This window comes from Prionailurus bengalensis, chromosome E1 (genome assembly GCF_016509475.1).
Source record: "Prionailurus bengalensis isolate Pbe53 chromosome E1, Fcat_Pben_1.1_paternal_pri, whole genome shotgun sequence".
NCBI lineage: Eukaryota > Metazoa > Chordata > Mammalia > Carnivora > Felidae > Prionailurus > Prionailurus bengalensis.
In genome coordinates, this window is record NC_057347.1 from 28,022,061 (window position 1) to 28,049,016 (window position 26,956).

Here is a 26,956-nt window from a genome sequence, read left to right on the forward strand (position 1 = left end):
TAAAACCTATCTTGTGCTTAAACACACAGTTTTTTTTTTTATGAAACACTTCTTATTTTTAAATTTTTTAAATATATAATTTACTGTCAAGTTAGCTAACATACAGTGTATATACAGTGTGCTCTTGGTTTTTCAGGTAGATTCCTATGATTCATCACTTACATACAACACCCAGTGCTCATCCCACAAGTGTCCTCCTAAATGCTCATCACCCATTTCCCCCCTTCCCAACCCCCCATCAACCCTCAGTTTGTTGTATTTAAGAGTCTCTTATGGTTTGCCTCCCTCTCTGTTTGAAACTAGTTTTTCTCCTTCCCTTCCCTCATGGTCTTCTGCTGAGTTTCTCAAGTTCCACATATGAGTAAACACACATAGTTTTGAGTCTTGCAACCTCAATGGCCAGCATCGCATAGCCTCTCTCTGGTGTCCTTAGTTCCAGTATATTTGTGGTTCAAATAATCTCCCTTTCTTTGGATGGCCAAATTTAGAGACTGTCATTGTTTTTATACTTTGAGAAGCTATATCTCATATCTGTGATTATTTTAGTTATTAACAACTTGGAGAATCCCTGGTATAGATACATAGTTTTGTGGTTTTGTTTTTAAATAATGTAAAGGATTCAGAAACTAATTGCCCTCTTTTCTACAACAGGGTCAAGTTCTTCAGCTGCCAGTCGGTATAAAGACTGCCTTGAAAGTATCACATTTCAGATTAAAACAGGTTCTACCTCATGCTGGAACAGTCAGGAATCCATTCAAACTTCATCTGATAGATTTACAACTGTTCGAGAGAAAGCAAAGAGCCTAGATTCCTTTCTTACTTCCTGTGAAACTGCCCCTTCAAGACTGACCGATCTCGTAAGTATACTGATTCTGCTTTCCACACTCATGGAGTCAGCCCAAAGGCCTCAGGGATCCAAAGTGCCAAGATTTCTCCAAATCCATTATACAAAGAAAGCAAGAAATAAATTGGATCTTCTCTGGGCTTCCCTGAGGTATCTTTCTGAGTCTGTATTCTAGGATAGATCCTAGGTTTTTGTGCCTTTTTTTGCCCCAGAGATAACATCTGGCAATTTCTCCAAAGAGCCAAATTGTCATAGCTTAGGATGCTGCCTTCACCTGCATTGTACTCTCTGTCTACCCACATCCTACTTACTTGAGGAGGCTTGGGTTCTGCTTCCTCTTTGATGCCTCCTCTGCTTAGTTCCCTGAGAGGTTTGATTGCTCTCTACCTTCTCTGAACTCCTGAACTAACAGTCTGCAATAAAAACACATAATTGTGTGCTACCTTTTCCTCCCCTCCTCCTTCTCCCCCTGCCGTCCTTCTTTCTTTTTCTCTTCTCTCCCCCTTATATTCCATATGTGTAGACTCTTCAAGAAAACTACAAATTCCTTACTTGGCACTGTTCATTAAAAATGTTGACCATTCTATAGGCAGACTGATTACTTGCTTTGGCCCTCAATTAAAAATCAATTGTTATCTTCTTTGGGCATTTGACTCACAAAAGGTTCACTCTAAAGTAGGGAGATAAAGAGTTTTATGCTTTCATTCAATAAATTGTTAACTGGGCAGGTTTTAAGTGCCAGGTACCCTGCCAAGCCCTCTTCTAGGCACCAAATGTGAATAAGATAAACCTAGTCCCTGCCCCAGAGGAGCTCCCCACCTAGTGAGAAAGGCTGGCTAACACAATACAGAGGTAAGTACTGGGTGCTCTGGAGGCAAAGACTGGGTGAGAAGGGATCCCAGAGGAGGGGACATTTGAAAGAGTTTGACTCAATCAACAAAACAAGTGGCTTATTCCATCAAAGAAACACAGGCTTAATCTTGGAAATGATTGAACTGCATTTGCCTTTTGAGCTCAGTACATGTGTCAGTTACCATGTTTACATCTTACTTATAGAAAAGATTGCCTGCATTTACTGGGGCCGGTTCCTCCAGCATTGCTAAGTCACCTGACACATCATCCCATGCCACCCAGAGAAGGAGCCTGCAGAAAGGTACCCTGTGTTTAATACGAAAATACAACCAAAATACAAAATAATAGTAAGCCAATTTAAGGGAACTTTAGTCTCATCGTTGATGCTACATTAAATTCAAACAAAAATGCTATTTTCCATCTGATTATAAAAGTAATATACTCATTAAACTTGGAGAATAAAAAGAGCTTTAAAAGAAAACTATCATTTAATTCTACCACCATTTTTTAACCTCTTGTACTATTCAGTACATAGTTTTTCTTTTTAAAATTAAAAAAAAATTTTTTTATTTTTAGAGAGAGAGACCATGCAAGTGGGGGAGAGGAGGAGAGGGGGAGAGAAAGAGAATCTTAATCAGTGTGGAGCCTGATGACGGGCTTGATCCCACGACCCTGGGATCATGACCTGAGCTGAAATCAAGAATCTGATGCTCAACCAGCTGAGCCACCCAGGTGCCCCCATTTTTTTAAAGTAAACTGTGCCCAATGTAGGGCTCGAACTCACAACCCTGAGATCAAGAGTTTCAGGCTCTGCCTACTGAGCCAGCCAGGCACTTTCTCTTTCATATTTCTAGAAATGTACAAAAATGTATGTATTTTTAGCATAGTTGATATCATATTGTGTATTATCTCCGGCCTATTTTTTTTCTTTTGATGCTATGTTTTGAGGATCTCCCCTTAGTGAAAATTATTTGTTAAATATATCTAATGGCTTCATAATAGTCCGTTCTACATATGTTGCTTAACTATGCCATTATGTTGAAGACTTATATTGTTTTCTAATTTTTGTTCTTTGTATAAAAATCTTTGTACCTCTGATCCCTTTTTTAGGATAGATTCTTAGGAGATGGTTTTCAGATCAAAGGATATGAGAATGTTAACAACTCTTGAGGCATATTGCCTTTGCTATATTAATTTTAATGTCTTATGTTTTGGTACAATTCTTGGATTTTGTGAATTAAGCTGAGGGGTTTTATTTAAGGTTATAAGGAGGGGAAGGCCCAAAGAGTGGTTGTTCTTATATCCCCTGGCCTGATAACCTATAAAAGACCTTCCATTTTATTTTTTATTCATTTTGACTGGCCCAGACTGTATCCCTCCAGGAGCCCTATGCCAGATTAGGCCCCCAGCCTCTTAGTAAGAATTTATACTTCCCCTACCCTAAATATCTTTGGGAGGGAGGGACACAGATCAAGAAATACTGGGATAAGGGGTAAAGCAGGAAAGGATTTGGAGTAAAAAGGGGAGTAAATCCATTCACATGTTAGGAGGTCTCAACTAGAACTGCTAATGTAAGAGGCTGTCTTCCTGCCTCAGTTTGTTTCATTGCTGAGAAGTCCTATGTCAAATTCATGTGGAAGCCTGGAAAATCCAGTTCAGGGTCAGAAAGGTGTTAAGCCATTTTTCTCTTTATGTTTTGTAAGCATTAGTAGAAGCCATTTCACAGCATCATGTTGATGAGCTACCACCACCATCTCAGGAGCTGCTTGACGAAATTGGTAAGGGATGTTCAATACAGAATGTACTCCATGGCCCTGTTATGGTCACTGACCACAATATAGTTCTTTGTCTCAAGTGTAGGTACTAGTACAAATGACCCTAATAAGAAGGTCTAACTGAATGAACAATTCAGGAAGGAGCAGTTTTCCAATAAAGTGGGCCTCACATTACTACTGAAACCTGGCCAGGATATTAGCCTGTGTCTGTTGTCATTTTGTTACTTTAAAGGGCCTATGGTAATGATTCTAAGAAGAATAACAATATTTAAGTGGTTTATTATGATGAAATTGTTTTATTAAAGGAATATTTCACCTCCTTTTGGAACCAAACCAGCTATATCTTGGAGGCCTGAAGTCTGGCTACTAAGGTTGAGACATCCTGTAGTTTCAGTTTTGCCCTTAGCAGGAGGTATTAGAGGTATTGGCATCATGGATGAATCACCTTCTCAGGGGCAGAGATGTCAGTGGCACAAGATGTAATGAGACCAGAATTTTCCATCTCAGACAGAGACCCAGCTATACCAGCCCAATTTTACTTGTAGCTGGATTGGCTGGCCCTGCCCAGCTGAGCCAATGCTGAAAGTACATGGAGGCATTGGGCCAGGTGGTTTCTCACTTGAAGAGTGAGAAGAGACGTGATTGTTCTCTCCTTGACAGCCTGGTTGACCAGCTTCTTACTCTGAAAGGACGCATCTTGGCAGACCTCTCACAGTCCAGTTCTTGGTATGGGGCCTCTAGAGAATTTCCCGATATGCACCAGCTATTTTTCAGGGTCTCTGAGGTTTTGTGTCTCATCAGGAAGAAGGAGGTAAATGAGGACTTATGTGGTCTGACTCAATGGACAGCTACCATCTAGGCTATCACAACCCCCAGCCCCTGATTATTGGTCTGATGAACTAGGGTGGAGCCAGTCAGAGCTGCCAGACCTTCCTTTTTTCTTTTTCTGTACTCATAGGCCCCTTCACCTCATTACACCTCTTCCCCAAAGCCACAGGGTCATAGGGTTGTTGGGTCAGGCTCTTAGGGTGCCTACCCCTTAGGGCTACCCCTAGGGCTTTCCTTCTCTAGAATGCCCCAAGGAGTCCTTGCAAATTCTTTCTCTCCAGTTGTTTTTCTTAGTACAGTAATAGAACTGCTGCTTATGAGAGTAGAGGTCACCCACACATGTCCAGCTCAGATAGATTCTCAGTGTCATTTTTCTTTTGTCATGACTTAAGGCAGTATTTGTAGGCTCCTTTTCAGTTTGACCTTAGTGATACTTTTCTTCTGGATCCTGCTGTCTTCTCTCTTAGTCACCATATAGACTCCCCCATTTCAGCAGCTGTTAGCAGCCTTCCTCCTAGGTTCCAGCCTCATGGCACAGCTGTACCCCAACACACTCTGCAGAAACCTTTTCTCATTTTACTCATGGGAATTATCTGGACCAGGTTTCTAGGTGATGTCTGTACTTTGACACAGGTCAGTAATTTCCCAGAAAGACAAAATTGAGAGGTCGCTTGGGTAGTTTCTTCTAATAATGGGCACTCCCACCTGATTATTATAAATCATCATTCCATTGTTTCACCTCAAGAGAACTTTGGAGAGTGACCTGGTGCTGATACCTGTGCTCCTTTGGAGGGCCCACATCCACAGCTCTAGGCTTCTGACAAGGGCCTAACAGGGAGGATCCTCTCGAACTCTAGGATATAGGTGATCTTTTAAGATTAATAAAGGACTATCTTTAACAAGGATAAAAATGAATTTTTTATTTCAAGTTATTTCAAGTGATCAAATGGGGGCCCCTTGATGCCCAGGAGCTGCCAGGAAAGGCCTGCTTCCTGACCTGCAGGAAGAGAGACCCCTGTGCCTGCACACAACAGGGCTGCACCAGGGAATCCAGGGTCCCTGTGTGTGCCGCCTCGCAGCTGTCTCACTGCTCTGCTGTGGGGAGCACTTGAAGGATACTGTGCAGCCACAAATGCAAAGCAGTATGCAGTTTGGCAGATGCTTGTCTTGGTGTAATGGTCAGTTCTTTAGGAAATGGAAATTATTTTCTTTGCCTTCTATCTTTTCATAAACTAAGTAAAAAAATAGGAAATATAGGCCATAGAGATGGGGGAAATTGGAACCTGCTTTGATGTGTTACAAACTTGACAGAGTATAAAATAAAAATTAACAGCATAAATCTTGGAGCTGGACATCCTGGGTTCAGATCCCATCTCTGCTTCTTACACTGTGTGTGATTCCAGGCTAGGTCCTCAACCTTTCTTTACCTTCATTTCCTCATCTGCTCAACAGGAATGACAGTCACACGATGAGTCTTGTAAGGTTGTTATGAAGATTGTGAACATGAATCTTGAATGAATGTGTGTAAGTTAAAAACAGTAACTGCCACCTAGGGCTTTGCAAGTGTTACCTATCATTGTTATCATTATTATTTTTATTTTTAGTGTTGGATAGAATTGGATGCTCTAGACCAGTGGTTCTCAAAGGTTATCAGCTGTCAGAATCACCAGGAGGGCTTATAAAATATGATTGATGGGCCCCACCCCCAGGCTGCCTCAGTAGGTCAGGGATGAGGTCTAAGACTTTGCATATCTAAGTACTGAGTATACTGAGGCTGCTGATCCAAGGACCACCCTTTGAGAACCACTGCCCTAGAGAATGGTATGACATCTGAAGGAAGAAATAAGTTGTGTTTTGCTTTTGTATTATTGTGACAGAGCACTTGAAGCGACAGCAGGCCTCATCCACAGTGTTGCGGGAGAACACAGCAAGTTATCTCAGTGTCACTGTAAATGGTAAGCCAGCTGCCCAGACCCTTTTCATCAGGTCCTTGCTATAACACTGCCCTTGGCAGCACAATGGTACATGTGGGACACTGTGGGCATTGAGGTCAGGCACAATTCCACCTCATTAAGCTGTTTAATGTCTCCGAGCCTCTGTCATCCTCATCTGTAAAATGGGGATGATAATTCTTACCTCCTGGTTTACACAATAGCTCTATGAACAGTGTCTGGTACATTGTAAGATACTGAACAAACTTTCCCTTCATAGGACCATTGGCAGGATGAAATGAGACAGTATTGTAAAATGCCTGGCATACATTAAAGGGTACTAACTACCTTTCCCCACCCAAATTCTTTCCTTGGGGCTCCAACCTAGAAACATTTACAGGTGAGAATAGGGTGGTCACCCAAAGTGAATCAGTGCAATTTGTTTTCAGGGTGTCTTGGCTCCTCTTTTATGTGCCCTCTCTTTCCTCTGCTTTTTCTGTCTGTCTTGAGTCTTGGCACAGGTAAGGTTTCCTATTGCTTCATCTGGCACCAGAGAGCTCCCAAGACCCCAGAAGCAGCTTCTGTGAATGCAGGCACCCTGCAGACTGCCACCTGGCCCCTGCTCTCCTGGGAAGAAGTAGTGCAATATATACTTCAGGGACCACTGATTAGCTTTAATTTTTTGCACTCCATTTCAAGGCAGGCTTTCTCAATTTGTTGTTGTTCTAATAAAGTTGAGTCTTTCAACCATTTTTAGATCAAAGGCACTTAGAAGAACAAGAAACTAACAGTAACAAAGAAGATAGCAGTATTCTCTGGACCAAAGAAACTCAGGATCTAGAAGAGGACACAGAGAGGTAACAGAAAAAGCTGGGCTTCTAAAAGGATTTAATAAACTGTATTAGTGTGTTCATTTTTCTTCCGATATTGACAAATAAGAATGGGGAAAAAAGGTCTTTCTTCCTACTAGCCTGATAGCCCCTATTCCTAAAGGTTTTTTGTTTTTAATTGTAATTGTGATAAAATACACATAAACATAAAATTTTCAAGTGTACAGTTCACTAGTGTTAAGTATATTAACATTGTTGTGCAACCGATCTCCTGAACTTTTTCATCTTACAATACTGAAATTCTATGCCCATTAAAAACCAACTGCTCCCTTTCCTCAGTTCTAGCAACCACTATTCTGCTTTCTGACTACTCTTGATACCTCACATAAGTGAAATCATACAGTATTTGACTTTTCGTAGCTGGTTTACTTCACTTAACATACTGTCCTCAGGGTTCATCCATGCAACATGATCAGAATTTCCTTCTTTTTAAATTTAATTTTTTAAATTTACATCCAAGTTAGTTAGCATATAGTGCAACAGTGATTTCAGGACTAGATTCCTTAATGCCCATTTAGCCCATCCCCCCTCCCACAACCCCTCCATTAGTCCTCTGTTTGTTCTCCACATTTAAGAGTCTCTTATGTTTTGTTCCCCTCCCTGTTTTATATTATTGTTGCTTCCTTATGTTCATCTGTTCTGTGTCTTAAAGTCCTCATATGAGTGAAGTTATATGATATTTGTCTTTGACTGACTAATTTCTTTTAAAAAATTTTTTTTTTAATTTTTTTTCAACGTTTATTTATTTTTTGGGGGACAGAGAGAGACAGAGCATGAACGGGGGAGGGTCAGAGAGAAAGGGAGACACAGAATCGGAAACAGGCTCCAGGCTCTGAGCCATCAGCCCAGAGCCCGACGCGGGGCTCGAACTCACAGACCGCGAGATCGTGACCTGGCTGAAGTCGGACGCCTAACCGACTGCGCCACCCAGGCGCCCCTGACTGACTAATTTCACTTAGCATAATACCCTCTAGTTCCATCCACGTAGTTGCAAATGGCAAGATTTCATTCTTTTTGATTGCCAAGTAATACTCCATTGTACAGATATACCACATCTTCTTTTTCCATTCATCAGTTGATGGACATTTGGGCTCTTTCCATACTTTGCCTATTGTTGATAGTGCTTCTATAAACATTGGGGTGCATGTGCCCCTTTGAGACAGCATACCTGTATCCCTTGGATAAATACCTAGTAGTGCAATTGCTGGGTTGTAGGATAGTTCTATTTTTAATTTTTTGAGGAAACTCCATACTGTTTTCCAGAGTGGCTGCACCAGTTTGCATTTCCACCAGCAGTGCAAAAGAGATCCTCTTTCTCCACATCCTCACCTGAGTTGTTAATGTTAACCATTCTGACAGGTGTGAGGTGGTATCTCATTGTGGTTTTGATTTGTATTTCCCTGATGAGTGATGTGGAGCACTTTTTCATGTGTTGGTTTGCCATCTGGATGTCTTCTTTGGAGAAGTGTCTATTCATGTCTTTTGCCCATTTCTTCACTGGATTATTTGTTTTTTGGGTGTTGAGTTAGAGAAATTCTTTATAGATTTTGGATACTAGCCCTTTATCTGATATTTCGTTTGCAAATATCTTCTCCCATTCCATCAGTTGCCTTTTAGTTTTGCTGATTGTTTCCTTCGCTGTGCAGAAGCTTTTTATTTTGATGAGGTCCCAATAGTTCATCTTGCTTTTGTTTCCCTTGCCTCTGGAGATGTGTTGAGTAAGAAGTTGCTGCAGCCAACAGAATTTCCTTCTTTATTTATATTTGAGAGAGAGAGAGAGAGAGAGAGTGCGTGTGTGTGTGTGTGTGTGTGTGTGTGTGTGTGTGAGAGAGAGAGCAGGGAGGGGCAGAGAGATAGCCGGAGACACAGAATCCGAAGCAGGCTCCAGGCTCTGAGCTGTCAGCACAGAGCCTAATGTGGGGCTTGAACTCACAAACTGAGATCATGACCTGAGCTGAAGTCAGACACTCAATCAACTGAGCCACCCAGGCACCCTGAGAATTTCCTTCTTTTTTAAGGCTGAATTACAGTGTGTGTGTGCGTGTGTGTGTGTGTGTGTGTGTGTGTGTGTGTATCAAATTTTGTTTATCTGTTCATTTATTGGTAGACACTGGGTTGCTTTTACTTTTTTGCCTACTGTGAATAATACTGCTAGAATATGGGTATACAATATTTCTCCTGGACATCCTGCTTTCATTTATTTTGGATATGTAACCTGATGTGGTAATGCTGGATCATATGGTAAATCTATTTTTAATTTTTTGAGGAAATACCATACTGTTTTCCACAGCAGCTGCACCATTTTACATTCCTACCAACAGTGCACAAGGGCTCCAATTTCTTTACATCCTTGCCAGTACTTGTTATTTTCTGTTTTTTTCATAGTACCCTTTCTAATGGAACAAGTATGAGGTGATATCTCATTGTGGGTTTGATTTGCATTTCCCTAATTAAGAGTGATGTTGAGCATCTTTTCATATGCCTCCATGGCCATTTGGCAGGCAAGAATTCTACCACTGAACCACCAGTTCTCCAGGTATCCATGGCCATTTGTATATTTTCTCTGGAGAAGTAACTATTCAAGTCCTTTACCCATTTTTTAATATTTTTTTCTTGTCAAGTTGTTTTTTGTTTTTGTTTTTCATTTTGTAAGGCAGACACAGGCTTCAGCTTCTTTCAAGACGTTTTATTATTTTTTTAATTTTTTAAAAATATTTTTAAATTATTTATTTTTGAGAGCTACAGAGTGAGTGGGGGAGGGGCAGAGAGAGAATCCCAAGCAGGCTCTGCACTGTCAGCACAGAGCCTGATGGGGGGCTGGAACTCACAAACCATGAAATCACGACCTGAGCTAAAGTTGGAGGCTTAACCAACTGAACCACCCAGGCACCCCTAAAAGTATTTTTATATTTATTTTGAGAGAGAAAGAGAGAGAGAGAGTGTATGTGTGTGTGAGAGAGTGAGTGAGCATGAGTGGGGGAGGGGCAGAGAGAGAATACCAAGCAGGCTCTGTGCTCACAGTGCAGATGAGGCTGACATTGGGCTTGATCCCATCAACCATGAGATCATGACCTGGACCAAAATCAAGAGTCCAACGCTTAACTGACTGAGCTACCCAGGTGCCCCCAAACATTTTAATTAAAGGCCTTGGAAGAGAAGTTTTAGACCTTTGTGGCCAGATAAGAGAAAATGGGGGCAGCCATCCAGACAATTCAGTCTAAAAACACAAGGTTGCCTCAAGAAACCCGATTCTGTTCCCAATTCACTTCAGCTCACCTCCTGTGCCTCCTGACTTCTCTTACCTTGCCCTAACCATCATTCAGGGCCAGGACTGGCATGAAGCGAGTGAGACACTCCTTGGGCACAAAATTAAAGGAGACACCAAAAAATTCAGAGTCAAGATAAATTGTTTGAATACATTATTTTAAAAAATAAAAACTGATGCCAAGAAATCAATGATGAGCAAAGTATCTAAATTTTGTTGAAGAAAAAGAGGATCTGAACTTGTCCTTGCAACACTTGCCTTATCCTAATCCTGGTCCTGTGGATCCTTAAGGTAGCCCTGCAGAATTCTTTCAACTGCAAATGATGGATAACTCTACCTTCATGCTTAAATGAGTTTGTCTCACACAGGAGGCAGTCCCACAGGTTGGCAGGTCATGCCTTGTGTAGCAGCTCAGTGATGCCACCAGGGACTTAGACTCTTTGGATATTCCTGCTCTGCTACCTTACTATGTTGGCTTTTATTTTCAGACTTGTCACCTCCTGGTTTCAGGATTGCTGCTATCTACACACCAGGCAGGTGGGGAAAAGGAATATTGTGACTCTGCCCCTTTTTTTATCTGGAAAGCAGAAACTTTCCCAGAAGCCCTCCCCAGCAGATGCCCACTTATATTACACTGGCCAAATGTGATGCATGACCACCCTCATTTGCAAGGGAGACTAGAAATTGAGGTTTTAGCTTTTCAGCTGCTATAGAAGAGGAAGGGAAGGAAGAAGAGTGCTACAAATAACTTTTAGGTAGTGAATCTAGTTCCTACCCCACTCTTTAAAGGCTAAATTATTCTCTATGAGGAAGAAAAAGAAAGAGACCTGGAAGGGAAAGTTTGGGAGGTGGAAGAGGAGATGAGCCCTGGGACCTGCAAGGAAGGTCCTGGGGAGACAGAAAAGACAAGGGCAAAGGGAGAGGAAGAGAAATACATTTTAAAAGTTTTAGAAATCTTTTTATCTATAATGTATGATGTAACTCCAGTCCTCCCATCTCCTCAAAACACCTTCAGTAAAAATCTACATCATTATTCAAGCCAAGGAAGATTAGCTCAAGAAGGCCGAGTTAAACTTAGTTGTATAAAGTGCTTTACATGTGATCAAAAGTTAGCTACTATTATTATTTTCCAAAAGGGCTGGCTGTGCTGGACATAGATAGATGCCCAGAGTGGGACTTTTCAGGCCTTCTGAAAACACTGTGCATCCTTTAGCTTCAGAGGCAGTTCTTCATTCAAAAACTTATAGGAATGAGTGTACAGTTCTAGCCCAGGGTGGAAATTAACTTAATGGCCTAGAATTGAGACTGAGTCTGGCATTGGACTTTGGGAGGTGGCTATTCTCATGGGTGCTGAGGCTTTTTATTAAGAAGCTAAAGAAGAGTTTTTGGTGTGCATCTAAATTGTATGTAAGTGACCTCTGCAACTGTAAATACAATCTCACCTAGCTATCATTTTCTTATCTGTACAGTGAAAACACACGTTTTAAGGTCCTTTCCCACTCTAAAACACTGTACCTCCTTGTCATGGAATAAGAATTGTCTCAGTTCTCTTCACTTGTCCTTGGACAGAGCTCACTCTACTCTTGATGAGGACCTAGAAAGATGGCTACAGCCACCTGAGGACAGCACGGAGCTACAGGATTTCCCCGGAGGCTCTACAAGGTTATTGTTTTCCATCAGGGGGTCATTTTCTTTTTTGTCAAGAAGGAGGACTAGATTTTAGTCTTTAAAAAAAAAATACCTTGACTCTTTGGAGAATGAGTGTTTGTAGATAAGCCAGCCTTGACTCCTGTCTGCCCCTCTTCCTCCACACACAGTGCTCAAGATACTGATTAGCAGATTGATATCAGTATACAGAGAGGCCTCTAAGATTGCTATACCTTGGCCTTGTCACCTTCAACATTTTCATCAGCCATTTGAATTAAATCAGAAAAGGCACGCTTATCAAATTTTTAGGTAACAAAAATCTAAGAATGAATACTAATGTGATAGGTGATAGACTGGATTCAAAATGGTCTTGACAAGTGGAAATGTTAAATGCTTCTAAAAGATGAAAGTGAGCATTCAGATGTGTAGAATGCAAGGGATCTGACCTAATGGAGAATTTTTGACTGGAATCTCCTCCTCACTGGTTTTATTGAAGGTAGGAAGTATGTCGTTTTATTTTTACATGCTCAGCACTTAGCATGCATTTTGAGACATGGTAAGAATTCAAAAAATTTTTCTTGAAGAAAGCATAAATAGCGACTCCATGAGGCCTCATTGATGCAGTTGCTAAAATGGTCAATGCAGCATTAATGCTGAACAAACAACAGCGTCTTGCCCAGGCCAAGGTGATGTCTCATGCTAAAGAGAGGACTCGTAGGACACAGTGTGGGGTTACTTTCTGGGCAAAATATTTTATTACTTTTTAAAATTATTTATTTATTTATTTTGAGAGAGAGTGAGGGAGAGGGGGAGAGAGAGAGAGAGAGAGAGAGAGAGAGAGAGAGAGAATATCCCAAGCAGACTTCGCACTGTCAGTGCAGAGTCTGGGTGCAATATTTTATTTTATTTTATTTTATTTTATTTTATTTTATTTTATTTTATTTTATTATTTTATTTTATTTTATTTTATTTTATTTTATTTTATTTTGTTTTATTTTATTTATTTTGCTTTGTTTTATTTTAAAGATATAGGCTTGTTTTTTTAAAGTGTATCTATTTTGAGAAAGACAGAGCAGGGGAAGGGCAGAAAGAGAATCTCAAGCAGGCTCCACACTGTCAGCACAGAGCCAGATGTGCTCAAGCTCATGAACTGTGAGATCATGACCTGAGCCGAAATCAAGAGTCAGATGCTTAACTGACTGAGCCACTCAGGTGCCCCTGGGTGCCGTATTTTAAAAGCGATGTTGACAAACAGAAGAGGGTGGCCATCGAATAGTCAGAGGTCTGAAAACCATATCATGTGAGAATAGCTGAAGGAGTTGGGGAGGCTCAGCTGGAGAAGTGCAGGTGGAGTGGAGAATATTTGATAGTTACCCTCAAATACCTGAAATGTAAAGTTAAGAGAGTCAGCTTACTCTCTTCTGCCCCAAAGGGCAGAGCTAGTGACTAGAAACTGCAGTTAGAGATTTTATCCAGTAAAGCACATGCTTTTTAATAGCTATTGCTATCTAATAGAAAAAGCAGGTGCCTTTACAGTTTATCAACAGCTCCTCCCACTCAAGCACAGGCTAGACAACTCTGGTTCTGGGCATTTGGACAGAGGTGGAAGAGAACCTGAAGGCTTCCTCCAATTGTAGAACCTATGATTCTATTAGAGGTTAGGAGGGAAAAAAATCGTTTTTGCTTTAGGTGGCTTTATTTTCTCTCTTGTTTTACATATTTTGTTTTGAATATTTAGTAAATAAAAAAAGAATAAAAATCCCTGTACAGTGTCAAATTGGTTCAGCCAGCATCTGTTGAGTGCTGACAACCAAGTGCTGTGCTGCAGGAGCAGAGGAGTGGGATGTCTCTGCCCTTCAGGAGCTTACACTTGAGCAGGGGAGATGATTTCTGCTTACTAGTTTGGCAAATATGGTCTTAAATTGTTAGATACTTCAATCAGAGATACTTGAGAGTTTCAGGAAATGAAGTAAGGTAATAAAATAAATGGTGGTTACAAAAAAGGGCACCAATTACAACATAAGTGAAATGCTTTTGTTGGGAAGGGAGGTAGATAATATAGCCTAGAGGTTGATAGAGTCTGAATCAGACTGCCTGGGTCAGATCCCAGATCCAGGATTCCTGAGGCACATAACTTCTGTGTACCTCAGTTTCCTTATTACTTGCTGGGAATGGTAATGGTAACTATATAGTTGTGATAAGAATTAAATGGCTTACTGTATATTATAGCACATGTGCCAATGCCTGGCCAGTAGTGCTAGCTATTATGTTTCCTTTGGAGTAGTCCTGTTACCCTGGCCATTGTGCATATGGTTTGATGCCCCAAATCATTGTCTTTGAAGGGAGGCAAATACCAAGGATCAAGAAGTTGGTGAAAAGAAGAGAAAAGGGGAAGAAAGCTTCAAGTCAGAGAGAAGGAAATCAGACAGCTTTTTAGGCAATTCTGAAGAAGGTATGAATGAATGGTTGTTTATAATGTAACCTGGAGGGGCGCCTGGGTGGCGCAGTCGGTTAAGCGTCCGACTTCAGCCAGGTCACGATCTCACGGTCCGTGAGTTCGAGCCCCGTGTCAGGCTCTGAGCTGATGGCTCAGAGCCTGGAGCCTGTTTCCGATTCTGTGTCTCCCTCTCTCTCTGCCCCTCCCCCGTTCATGCTCTGTCTCTCTCTGTTCCCAAAATAAATAAACGTTGGAAAAAAAAATTAAAAAAAAAATAATGTAACCTGGAGTCCTTGGGCTATGATGAGCATCAGAGTTATTTAGAAATATTTCCCAGATGCTATACATAATCCTTCTATGCTTTCCTCCTGTAGTTCAGCCCAGGTTTTCTGTTAATTGCCAGTTACACCTTAATCACAAAACAGTAACATCCTATTTTATTTCTAAAGCAAGCCTTTGGCCAATCTCATCATCTTGTCTTGCACATTGTCTAGAAAGATGTTTTGCTTCTAATTGTCTAATGTCTTCAAAAGAGTTCTAAATTTAGCTCACACAGAGGCCGCAGATTCTGAGAAGGAATTATAAACTGTGGAATTTAAGTGGAATCTACAAGTAATGTGAAAGGTATAAATTGATCTTAATTTCAAAACTATTTTGATAGAGCTTTAGGCACCATTCACAAATGACACCCTCCTATATTTAAGTTCCTCCTACTTAAGAAGTTAGAGATACTGATTTTTTTCAGAACACCTGGAATCCCTTTCATTCCTTCGCCAATTCATTCTCATTCTCCTTTCTCTGCCCTATTTTGTGCTTTGTGAACTATCTCCTGGGCTTTCTGCCCAACAGGCTTCCTGTTGGCCAGTGGGAAGAGGGCAGAGGAGTGGTTGGGTATTACTTCCCCTACCTGCCTACTTCAGCACCTTATCTCTGGATAGAAGTGGTGTCCCTTCACCAGCACAGCTTCTGTAAGGCAGCCTGTCCTCAGTTCCAGCTCTCACTGGGTTCCAGTAACTGTTCTGCCCTAGCTCCACCCTAGTCCCTTTTGACTTAGCATTGATAATGGCTTCCCACTGCTGCTAGTCACTGGGTGCCTTGCCATCCTTTGTTTGCTCCCTTAACTCTGACTATACCTATGTAAGTAGTCACTTCATTAAAGGGCCTGAGAGTGTATTCTTTTTCCTCTGGGACCCTGGACTGGCACAGGACCCAGAGTGTGTAAGCATTTAGCTAGTGTTGAATTCACTGAGAACATAATGCAGAGACTTTGTGAATTAACATCATTAGTATCCATTGCTGTGACAGGGAGCTGCAGAATGTTAGGTGGGGAAGCCCATTAACTATTTTTGGAAAGATTCTGTCTCTAGCAGAAAACAACTATTACCGGTAAAACAGTCCACCCTAAACTAGAGAGAGAGCACTAAAGCAATTTCTGGATACTGGCACCTTTAGACCCAGAAAGTAACCTGGTTGTGTTTTCTTCTTTCTATATTTCATCAAGAGGAACTAAAACCCTGTTTTTGGAAGCGACTGGGTTGGTCTGAACCATCCAGGTAATGAGTTGGCATATGTTTGTAGGTCCAAGTTCACTGTCTCTAGACCACATGAATAGGCTTTAAACATTTATCAGCATGTAAATAAACATTAATGTTAAAGTTATTGATAAAGTTGTTTGATAATTAATTCAAAGTTGCTCAATTTTTTATGTGTTAATGTTTACAGCTAATTAAAATACAAGGTGAAATTAATGCCAGATTTGATTAAGTCATCAGTAGAGTCAGCACAAGAACAGTTTTGGACAGAGGGAGGACAGGATGATGCTATCAATTGCTTTGTAGTCATTGTACGTTCCCATGACATACTAATTGATTATCCCACTTGACTATAAAGATCAAAATCCCTTCCCTTGAACTCAGTTGAATAGAAGGAAACTGTTGTTTGTGTCTTTAAAAAACATAGATACTCACTTGAAACTCTTTTTTTGTGTGTGTTTAAAAAATACACAGAATAATCGTGCTGGATCAGAGTGACTTGTCAGACTGATGGGAGTTGGATCGTACATGAACTCCTGGCCTGAGTTTGAGCATCCTGCTTGTGAGCTCCCGTCTCTCCTCATCTGCTTCAGTCACCATCAGGGCAGTGATTCTGTAGCTCACACTTTGTTCAGCTGCCACAATAGACAGAACGGCTGGCCCTGTCTGCACCGCAGTTAACCATCTGTTTTCAGTTCAGATTTCTGAAAAGTGAAAGGTAGCTTTTATTGTAAAATTTTCTCATTGTTCCCAGAATGGCTTTGGTTTTGGTTTTGTTGGTACAGATTTTTGAACACTTTAATTCCTGTTATATAATAAAATGTTTACTTTTAATACCATTTAGGTTTTAGCTGTGTAAGATATTTCTGTGTTTTAGTTATTGGGAGAGGAACTGCCACCCAAAGAGGCTTCAATATCTGTTATAAAGTTTGACAGATAAGCAATGACTGCTACCACCTCTCATATAAGCCAGCACCAGTCATCCATATTTTAGAACAGAAATACTGCCCTCTTCTTGGCCAGGATTGTCATATTCCCATTCCAGCTAGAATTTACTTACATGATGAAAGTACAGGTCGGAGTAAAAGTCCAAGATATTTTGAACCCTTTAAAGTGAATAAACATCATTTCTGAGTATTTTGGATTATATACCTCACATCATTTGTGTTTTAGAGGAGTGAAATTGTGGGAAGATGAAGATCACAGCGTTTTCTGTAATTTAGCCTCTAGTGACTCCTGGGCAGATGCATACATGTGTCTGGCATGGTATTTAGAGGATTTATATACCTTCATCTGCCTCAAGTTTGGAGCTTTTACATGTGAATAAAAACCTTTTCTTAGAAGTTATGTGCTGCTGTGCAGTACTAGCCAGCTACCAGCTAACATTTTATTCTTAGCAAGTGAATGATAGGTCTTTTGTTTGTGAAAACTGGGTAGTTCCTGTTGAGGATGGTCATATCATCCAGTTTTTATTAGCACCCCAGAATTCTACCCTGCACAAATAAAATAGGAAGGTACAAATCTATTTGACTACTTTGAAACAAGGAAACAGTTGCTTGCCACTGTAACCAGAGCAAAACCAAAGCAAATTACTTTACAAATAATACTGTGTATAAGAAACTTGGGGGGATACGGAGACTTGTAATACATAGTCCTTCCTCTCAAAAACTTTTAATTGGTGCAACAAAACCAACATACATAGAAATGTAAGGACTTTGTGTCCAGGACCCACAGGAAAAAAAATGTATGGAGTGATAGACATATCATGTTAAATAGTGAGTTGTGATATTACAGCATTATCTATTAGTATTCATAAAGGCTACAAGTCCTACATAAACTCTCACTGATGTGGTTTATAATCACTAATATTGGCCAACATTAACAATAATAATTATTGGTAGATAATGTTTATTGGTTATGGAGTAACTGTTAGGTGCCAGGGTTCCATGATCTGCCCAAGACCATACCGGAGCAAACATGTTTGTATACTTCACAGTAAAACAGAGTAGCTTTCCCTGAGGCTGTAGTTCGAGAGTGCCCTGCACACTCTTAGAAGTGAACCAAGAGCAAATTTAAGTTAAAACTGATGGTGATATATCCTTTATGAACTTAGTCCCCATCCTCACATCTGTCCGGTGGGTTTGGTGCTGAGTTTTTAGAGTATACGGAGTCCTTCACTTTTCCTCAATATGTGGAAACATAATGAATACATAAACGGTTCTAGACACATAGTAGATGGCTAATAAATTATTGTTGGCTCACTATTGAATGGAATTTTCCCCTTGGAAAATTTGATTATTAGAAATTTCCAGATTAGATTTTAGTTGCTGTTGTTGTTGTTATTGTTTTCAAATACATAGCTTTCGGCCCTTTTCTGGATGCTAATAGTACTGTTTTATAGGTTGCTATTAGAAGGGTGTTTTAGTTGTGCCTGGCTGCCTCACTCAGAGGAGCATGTAACTTGATCTCATGCCCTATGTTCAAGCCCTATGTTTGGTTTAGAGATTACTTACATAAATAAACTTAAAAAAAAAAAAAAGTGGGTTTTAGAGATGTGCCTCCCAAGAACTTAGAAATAAGTTGGTCCTCTGGGAGTTATATAAGTAAAAATCCAGTGTCCCACTGAATATGATTAATTGTATAGTGGAGTAAAATTAAAGGACCTTCTATAAATGTGTGACTTAACAGATATTTGGAAATAATATTGAAAAAATAGAGTAAGGAGGAGGGATGTGTCCTACCAGATGTGAAAGCATAGCATAAGGCTGCAATAATTAACAGAATATGGTATTGACATCAGAATGGAAACCTGATCCTTTAGTTCCATCTCCACCCCTTTCAGTTGTTGTCATGAAATTACATCTTTATGTAAAGTGTGGCCAAAAATAAAAGCTAATAATATTTTTAATGCATTACTCTCTTAAATTATGTAAAAAATAAACCAGGATTTGGAGTTATAAATCAAAGTTACAGTAACACTAACTTTTATACTCATTACTGCTGTTTTCTTGCTTTAAATGTATTGATCTCCTAAATCATGGAGAAAACAAAAAGTGCAGTTACAAACCATTGTAATGGTTGTAACCAAAATTAGTATAAAAACTAATACTGGTTTTTATAATTGCCCATGTACTTACCTTTATTGAGACCTTTTATTTCTCCATATGGCTTTGAGTTACTATGCAGTGTCCTTTTATTTCACCTTGAAGCATTTCTTGAACATTTCTTATAGGGTAGATCTAGTGCTTACAAACTCCCTCAGCTTTAGTTTTTCTGGGAATGTCTTAATTTACCCCTCACATTTGAAGGACAGCTTTTCTGGATATAGGATTCTTGGTTGACAAGGGTTTTTATTTTTTATTTTTAGCACTTTGAATATATTGGCCTACTGTCTTCTGTCTTTCAGAGTTTCTGTATATAAAAGAATCATTAGTTTATATTTAGGGGCACACTATACACAAGAATGTAACTCTGTCACATCAACAATTAATAGGGGTAGGATGAAGCTGTAAAGGAAGAGAGTTTTTTTTATTGTTATTGAAGTTAAGCTGGTATAAATTCAAATTAGAGTGTTACACATTTAGGATGCAAAATGTAATCTTCATGGTCACCACAAAGAAAATAGCTATGGAATATACACAAAAGGAAAAGAGAAAATAATTTAAACATTTCACTACAGAAAATCAACTAAATACAAAAGGAGACAGTAATGCAAGAAATGTGGGACAAAAAACAAATAGCGTAATGACAGACGATCTCATCAGTAATTAGTTTAAACATAAATGAATCAGGGGCGCCTGGGTAGTTCAGTCGGTTAAGCGTCCAACTTTGGCTCAAGTCATGATCTTGCGGTTCATGAGTTCCAGCCCCACATCGGGCTCTGTGCTGACAGCTCCAAGCCTGGAACCTGTTTCAGATTCTGTGTCTCCCTCTCTCTCTGCCCCTCCCCCACTCACTCTCTCTCTCAAAAATAACACTAAAAATTTTTTTAAACATAAATGAATCAAACTCTCCAATCAAAAGACAGAGATTGGAAATGGATAAAAACACATTAACTATATGCTATCTATAAGAGACATTCAAAGCCATAAATAGATTGAAAGTGAAAAGATCAAAAAGATATTCCATGCAAGTAGTAAACAGAAGAGCAGGGGTGGCTATACTAATATCAGACAAAGTAAACTTTAAATCAAAAAAGGTTACAAGAGACCAGGACATTATATACAAAAGGTTCAATAGGGAAAGAATATATTACAGTTATATTTATATACCTAATGACAGACCACCAAAATATATGAAGCAAAACTGATGGAATTGAAGGGAGAGAATAGACGATTCTGTAACAATAATTGGAGACTTCAAAACTCACAATAATGGATAGAACAACCAGACAGAAGGTAAGTAAGGAAACAGAGGAGTTAACAAACCAACTAGATCATACAGATATATATAGAACACGCTAGCCAACAACAAAAAAATACACATTCTTCTCAAGCACACATGGGACATGTTTTAGGATAGGCCATATTGTAGGCCACTTAAGTCTCAACAGATGTTAAAAGATAGATATGATAAAGTATCTTCTCTGACCACAACAGGATGAAATTATAAATTAATAACAAAAGGAAGGAAACGTGGAAAATTCATAAAATTGTGGAAGCTAACACTTTTAAAATGACCAATGGATAAAAGAAATTACAAGGAAATTAGAAAATACTTTGAGATGCAGGAAAACAAAAGTAACATCAAAACTTATGGGATGCAGCAAAAACTGTGCTAAGAGGGAAACTTATAAGTTATAAATACATTAAAAAAAATCTGAAATCAACAACGTAACTTTACAACTTAAGGAACTAGAAAAAGAACAAACTAAATCCAAACTAGCAGAAGGAAGGTATAATAGAGATTAGAGCAGAGATAGAAAAACAATAGAGAAATGAAACCAAAGGCTAATTCTTCAAAAAGATCGACAAAATTGACAAACTTTAGCTAGATAGACTAAGAAAAGGGAAGACTCAAATTACCAAAATCAGAAATTAAAGTGGGGACATTACTACTTATTCTACAGAAATAAAAAGGATTATACGGGAGTACTATGAACAATTGTATGCCAACAAATTGGATAACAGATGAAATGGACAATTTCCTAGAAACACAAAACCTGCAAGACTAAATCATGAAGAGAAAATCTGAATAGACCTATAACTAGTAAGGAGATTGAATCAGTAATCAAAATCCTCCCAATAAAGAAAAGCCCTGCACTTGATGGCTTCACTGATGAATTCTACCAAACATCTTAGGGACTAATACCAATCCTTCTCAAACTTTTCCAAAAAATTGAAGAGAAGACACTTTCTAAATCATTCTGAGGCCAGCATTACCCTCATACCAAAGCTAGACAAAGACACTCGCAAGAAAACTACAGATCAGATCCCTTAGGAACATTGATGCAAAAATCCTCAACACGAGCAAACAAAATTAAGCATATTGAAAAGATTATACACTATGATCAAATGAGATTTATTCCTGGAATGCAAGTATAGCTCTACATGAAAATCATAATATGTACTGTTATGCAACAATGTAATATGTGATATGCCACATCAATAGAATAAAGAGGGGGAAAAGCCTCATCATTTCAACTTGATGCAGAAAAAGCATTTGACAAAATCAACACCTTTTCATGACACTCAACAAACTGGGAGTAGAAGGAAACTCTCTCAATATGATTAAAGCCACATGTAAAAAGCCTCTGGCAAACATCATACTCAATGGTATGGAAAGACTGAAAGGTTTTCCTCTAAGATCAGACACTAGAGAAGAATGCCTGCTTTCACCACTTCTATTTAACATAGTAGTAGAAGTTCTGGCCAGAGCATTTAGGCAAGAAAAATAAATAAAAGGTATCCTAATTGGAAAGGAAATAGTAATCTCAAATAGTAATAGTAATCTCAAATAGTAATCTCTGTTTGCAGATGATATGAATTTATATGTAGAAAACTCTAAAGACATAACCAAGAAAACTGTTGGAACTAACAAATGAATTCAGCAAAGTGGCAGGATACAAAGGCAACACACAAGATTCCATTGCATTTCCATACATGAACAAGGAAGAATGTGAAAGGGAAATTACAAAAACAATTCCATTTACAGTAGCATCAAAAAGAATAAAATACTTAAGAATTAACCAGGGAGGTGAAACACTTGTACTATGAAAACTACAAAACAGTGCTGAAAGAAATTAAAGAAGACATAGATAAATGGGAGCACATCCTATGTTCATGTAATGGAAGACACTATATTGTTAAAATGTCAATACTACCCAGAGCCATTTATAGATTCCATGCAATACCTATCAAAACCCCAATGATGTTCTTTGCAGAAATAGAAAAACCCATCCTAAAATTCATATGAAATCTCCAAATAACCAAAGCAATTTTTCAAAAGAACAACAGAATTGAAGGGCTCACACTTCCTGATTTCAAAACTTACAAAGCTACACTAACCAAAATAATGTGGTATTGGCATACAGACATATAGATCCATGGAATAGAATAGAGAGCCTAGACGTAAAACTTTGCAAATATGTTCAAATGATTTCTGACAAGGATGCCAAGACCATGGGGAAAGGACAGTCTCTTCAACAAATGGTGCTGGGAAAACTGGATATCCACATGCAAAAGAGTGAAATTCTTACCTCACATTTATCTAACACCATATACAAAAATTAATTCAAAATTGATCAAATACCTAAATCTAAGGCCAAAAACAATAAAACTCTTAGAAGAAAACATAGGACAAGAGCTTTAAGTATTGGATTTGGCAATGATTTCTTGGACATGACATCAAAGGTACAGGCAACAAAATAAAAAAAATAGATATATTGAACTTCATGAAAATTTAAAACTTCACTATCCACAGAGTAAAAAAGCAAACCCCTAGAATGAGAGAAATAACTTGCAAATCATATATCTGATAAAGGATTAATAGCCAGAATATACAGAGAACTCCTAAATTCAACAACAAAAAACAATTCAAGATTGGGCACAGGACTTGGAATAGACATTTTTCCAAAGAAGTTATATGAATGGTCAAAATGAGCACATGAAAAGATGTTCAACATGACTAATTATTAGGGAAATGCAAATCAAAACTATCATGCAATACCACCTCACATTCTTTAAGATGGTTACTATGAAAAATACAAAACAAGTGTTGGCAAGAATGTTTTTAAATTAGAACCTCTGTGCACTGTTGGTGTGAATGTAAGATGGCACAGTCATTATGGAAAGCAGTATGGTGGTTCCTCAACAAATTAAAAATAGAATTATATGACCCAGCAATATATTCCACTTGTGAATAGAGTCTCCAACAGATAGTTCTGCACCAATGTTCATAGCAGCATTATAGCTCAAATGTGGAAACATCAGTGTCCATAAATGGATGAAGGGATAAACAAACTGTGGTAAATATGATGGAATATTATTGAACTTTAAAAGGGAAAGAAATTCTGCAATATGCTACAACATAGATGAACCTTGAGGACATTATGCTAAGTGAAAGAAGCCAATCACAAAAAGAAAATAATGTATGATTCCACTTACATGAGTTACTTACAGTAGTCCAAATCATAAGGACAGAAAGTATAGTGGTTGTCAAGGCTGGGGTAAGGGGGCATTGGGAGTTACTGTTTAATAGGTATGGAGTTTTTATTTGGGATGCTGAGAAAGTTCTTGAAATGGATAGTGAGTGGTGATGACTGCACAACATTGTTAATGTACTTAATGCCAATGCATTGTGCATTTAAAAATGGCTAGAGCAGTAAATTTACAAGATGAGAAGAGTTATAGGGATGGATGGTGATGATGATTGCATAACAATGTAAATGTATTTAATACCACTGAACTGTACACTTCAGAATAGTTAAGATGGTAAATGTTATGTGTGTTTTACCACAATAATTTTTTTAATTATGGAAAAGCATAAGTGGACTAAGTAGAAAGGTGTCCAGGACATATTATGGACTCATGCTAGTAGGTATAATATGACCCCATGAAAATTTATACATAAATGTCTACATTTGATAAATGCATAGATATCTGGAAAGATGCTTATTAAAGTAGTAAAATAGTCCTTTCAGGAAAGATGCTTATTAAAGTAGTAAAATAGTCCTTTCAACTTTTCATAATTCTTTTAGCTGTTTTCTGTTTGGAGAATAGAAGGTTTAGGAATACTTAAATCAGTGGGAGGCAGAACTATAATGTCATAGTTAAGTAACTATAAACTTAGTCAATTTTATTAGAACTCATTTGAAGGAAAACTGCTTAATAGAAAGGAATGGTTAGTGTCAAGCATAAGAAAAGGAAGTTTTAGGTGCCAGACATGGGGATGGATGCTCAGCTAAAGCTGTATGGATGAGTGGATGGGGAGTGCACTAGGTATGCCTAGTGCTTTGTGACAGGTGTTGCCCTCTTGTGGAATATCATACTGACTTCTTGATCCAGTTTCATGTTCACCAAGCAAGTTTTCTTCCTCTTGAAGTTGGTGTGTCTATAGGGAAAGAATGACCTGGCTTCCAATCAGTTCAATAGTGTGTTTCTCAAAGTATATTAGTGGGTTGTTATTCTGGTTTATATATTGGTCTCTGTGCTTGGTTAATGACAGTTGACACTAGAGAAATTGATTTACATAATCTATTACTTCATAAGAAATTACCTCCAAAACTTAGTGACTTAAAATAGCAATAACCATTTATCTTTAACAGTTTTTATATATCAGGAATTTGGAAGTGACTCAGGTGGGCAGTTGTGGCGCAGGGTTTCTCCTGACGTTGCAGTTTAATGCATTTACTAGTTGACTCACTCATATGACTGGCAATTTTGTCTTGGCTATTGACTAGGGACCTCAGTTTCTTTCCACCTGGGTCTCCCATTGAGTTTCCTCACCACATGGCAACTGGTTTTCCCCAGAGTGAGCAATCCAAGAGATTTTGCCTACACCAAGGCAAAAGGTGCAGTGCCATTATGATCAGCTTCAGAAGTCCTAGACCATCATTTCTGCTATAAACTGTTGGTCACAGAGGGCAAGCCCTGATTCAGAATGAGAGAGGCCTACACAAAGGCATGAATACTAGCAGATGAGAATCACTGGGGGCCATCTTGGAGACTGGCTACCACAAATCCCATCAACCAAGTGGCAATTCCTGGCAATCCTGTCCTTTGCTGTATGCTTTCCATTCAAAATAAAACAGTTTAATATAGCTTTTACACCTCATCACATTTTATCTTCATCATACCCCTGCCAGTAGGAAGAGCAGGAGAAGTGAGAGTGCTTACCCTGAAAGAACCTACTTGTGACTCAAGCATGCGTTAATACAAGTTAGATTATTCATGATGAGGAAAATATCAAGATTCTGTATTTTGCTTTGCCCATTTTTGCAAGAATCACCCTTTTGTGTTTACTTGTACTGAAATTGAACACTGAAAAAAATATTTTCCCCAATATTAAGAGAATATAAACAATTATTCAAACAAGTACTGAGATGATTTTAATAAGAGCAAAAAAGTGATAGCAGACTTAACGTTACATGTTGATGGAGAAATTAAAACTCACTCAATAAATTTATAAAGAGAAATATAATCTTCCCAGACAAACAGATAAGCATTATAGCATCGTGGTTAAAGGTTATAAATCAACAAGTCACCGTATTGAAAGGAGAATCTCCTAGGAAAGCTTTTTTAAGTCAGCCAGTCTCAATTTTATAACAAGATATCAAATAAGTATAAACAGGAACCATCTTCATTTCAACCTGGCTTACCCTTGGTGTATTCAAGATATCTGACTTGTATTCTACTTTTATCCTTTTCTGTAAAACAAGATATAATGGTTAGCCAAATGTTTTATATTCTAAAGACGTGTCAGTAGCTCAAGGTTTCTTGGCCTATTGAGATTCCTGTTACCTAAGAACGTGTTGGTTTTTGTTTCAACTTTGTCTTTAATCAAAGCTGATTTTAGAGATCCAGAAACAATGAATCTGACTGTCCTGTAACCATGAAGACCCTTCAGAGTCAATAGTGGAATGTGGATATGGTAGAGAGCAGCATGTGAAAGGGAAAGAAAGATGACAGTGTCTCTCATCCAAAATGGTATCCAAGATGCAAAGGCACTTTTCAAATCAAGAAAGAACCAAAGTCCAGCTAATTAGGAGAATTGAGAGGAGAGGATTGTGAGAAAAGACACTCACATTTTTTGAGTGACACTTACCTACCAGATGTTGGTTTCCAGATGAAGAAACCAAGGCTCAGACAAGTCAAATAACTTGTCTAAGGTGCACAGTCATTTACGATTGAAACCAATGACTAATTCCAAATCTTTCCTACAATCCTATACTCACTCCTAGGCCAAGAATGTGAGACTTTATGATTTGAGAAATCTGGCTTTTTACCCCAGGGTCAACCAAACCACTTCTGATACCCAGAAAAGTATGGAGCTCTATTTTTTTTTACTTCTATACAACTAAATTGGGGACAACTTTGTACTTGCATCTTATTAAAACTGGTACTAACACAGAGTGATTGAGTTGAGTAGCCTTGCCTTAGCAGGATATTCAGACTGATTCCTTCTCTAGATGAGTCTGGGAATTCCTAGAATCTGTGGAGAGTAACGGAGAGTCTGGAGCCTTCCCTGTGTACTAGGGAAAACTGTTTTTACTAAGAACTTGACCAAAGATCTGGTGGTGTCAACTCCAAAGACAAGTCGCAGTTTCCTTGCAGTTACTGCTTGAGATTCTCTGAAGAACTGTGGCAGTATGCCAGGGTGTTTAGTAGGAAGCTCCTTCCTTTATGACATCACCAGGCAGGTAGCTAAGGGGACTATTTGAGACACTCTTAGAATAACAGCCACTTTTGTGGGAGTACAAGAGCAGCAGCTTTTAAAGCCAAGGGTAAACATTCAGA

General features: G+C 38.8%; 1 protein-coding gene and 1 long non-coding RNA gene across 6 annotated transcripts in view; one reads left to right on the forward strand and one right to left on the reverse strand.

Annotated features, from left to right (window-relative positions):
• The window catches only part of TEX14 (testis expressed 14, intercellular bridge forming factor), a 118,203-nt gene extending 101,065 nt beyond the window's left edge, over window positions 1–17,138 (forward strand). For 3 of the 5 annotated variants that reach the window (XM_043583926.1, XM_043583924.1, XM_043583923.1), the window contains 9 exons: window positions 652–857; window positions 1,901–1,997; window positions 3,400–3,474; window positions 6,177–6,254; window positions 6,988–7,087; window positions 11,955–12,047; window positions 14,375–14,484; window positions 15,971–16,022; window positions 16,476–17,138. In XM_043583926.1, the coding sequence (XP_043439861.1) occupies window positions 652–857; window positions 1,901–1,997; window positions 3,400–3,474; window positions 6,177–6,254; window positions 6,988–7,087; window positions 11,955–12,047; window positions 14,375–14,484; window positions 15,971–16,022; window positions 16,476–16,512 (848 nt within the window). In that variant the 3' untranslated portion in view covers window positions 16,513–17,138. The other 2 variants (XM_043583927.1, XM_043583925.1) reach the window with 2 other exon arrangements.
• LOC122485321 lies at window positions 16,444–19,252 on the reverse strand. The gene is made up of 2 exons (XR_006297837.1): window positions 19,139–19,252; window positions 16,444–16,705 (listed from the first exon to the last, which is right to left on the reverse strand). It is a non-coding gene; the product is annotated as an uncharacterized LOC122485321 (long non-coding RNA).
• Between the last annotated feature and the right edge of the window lie 7,704 nt (window positions 19,253–26,956).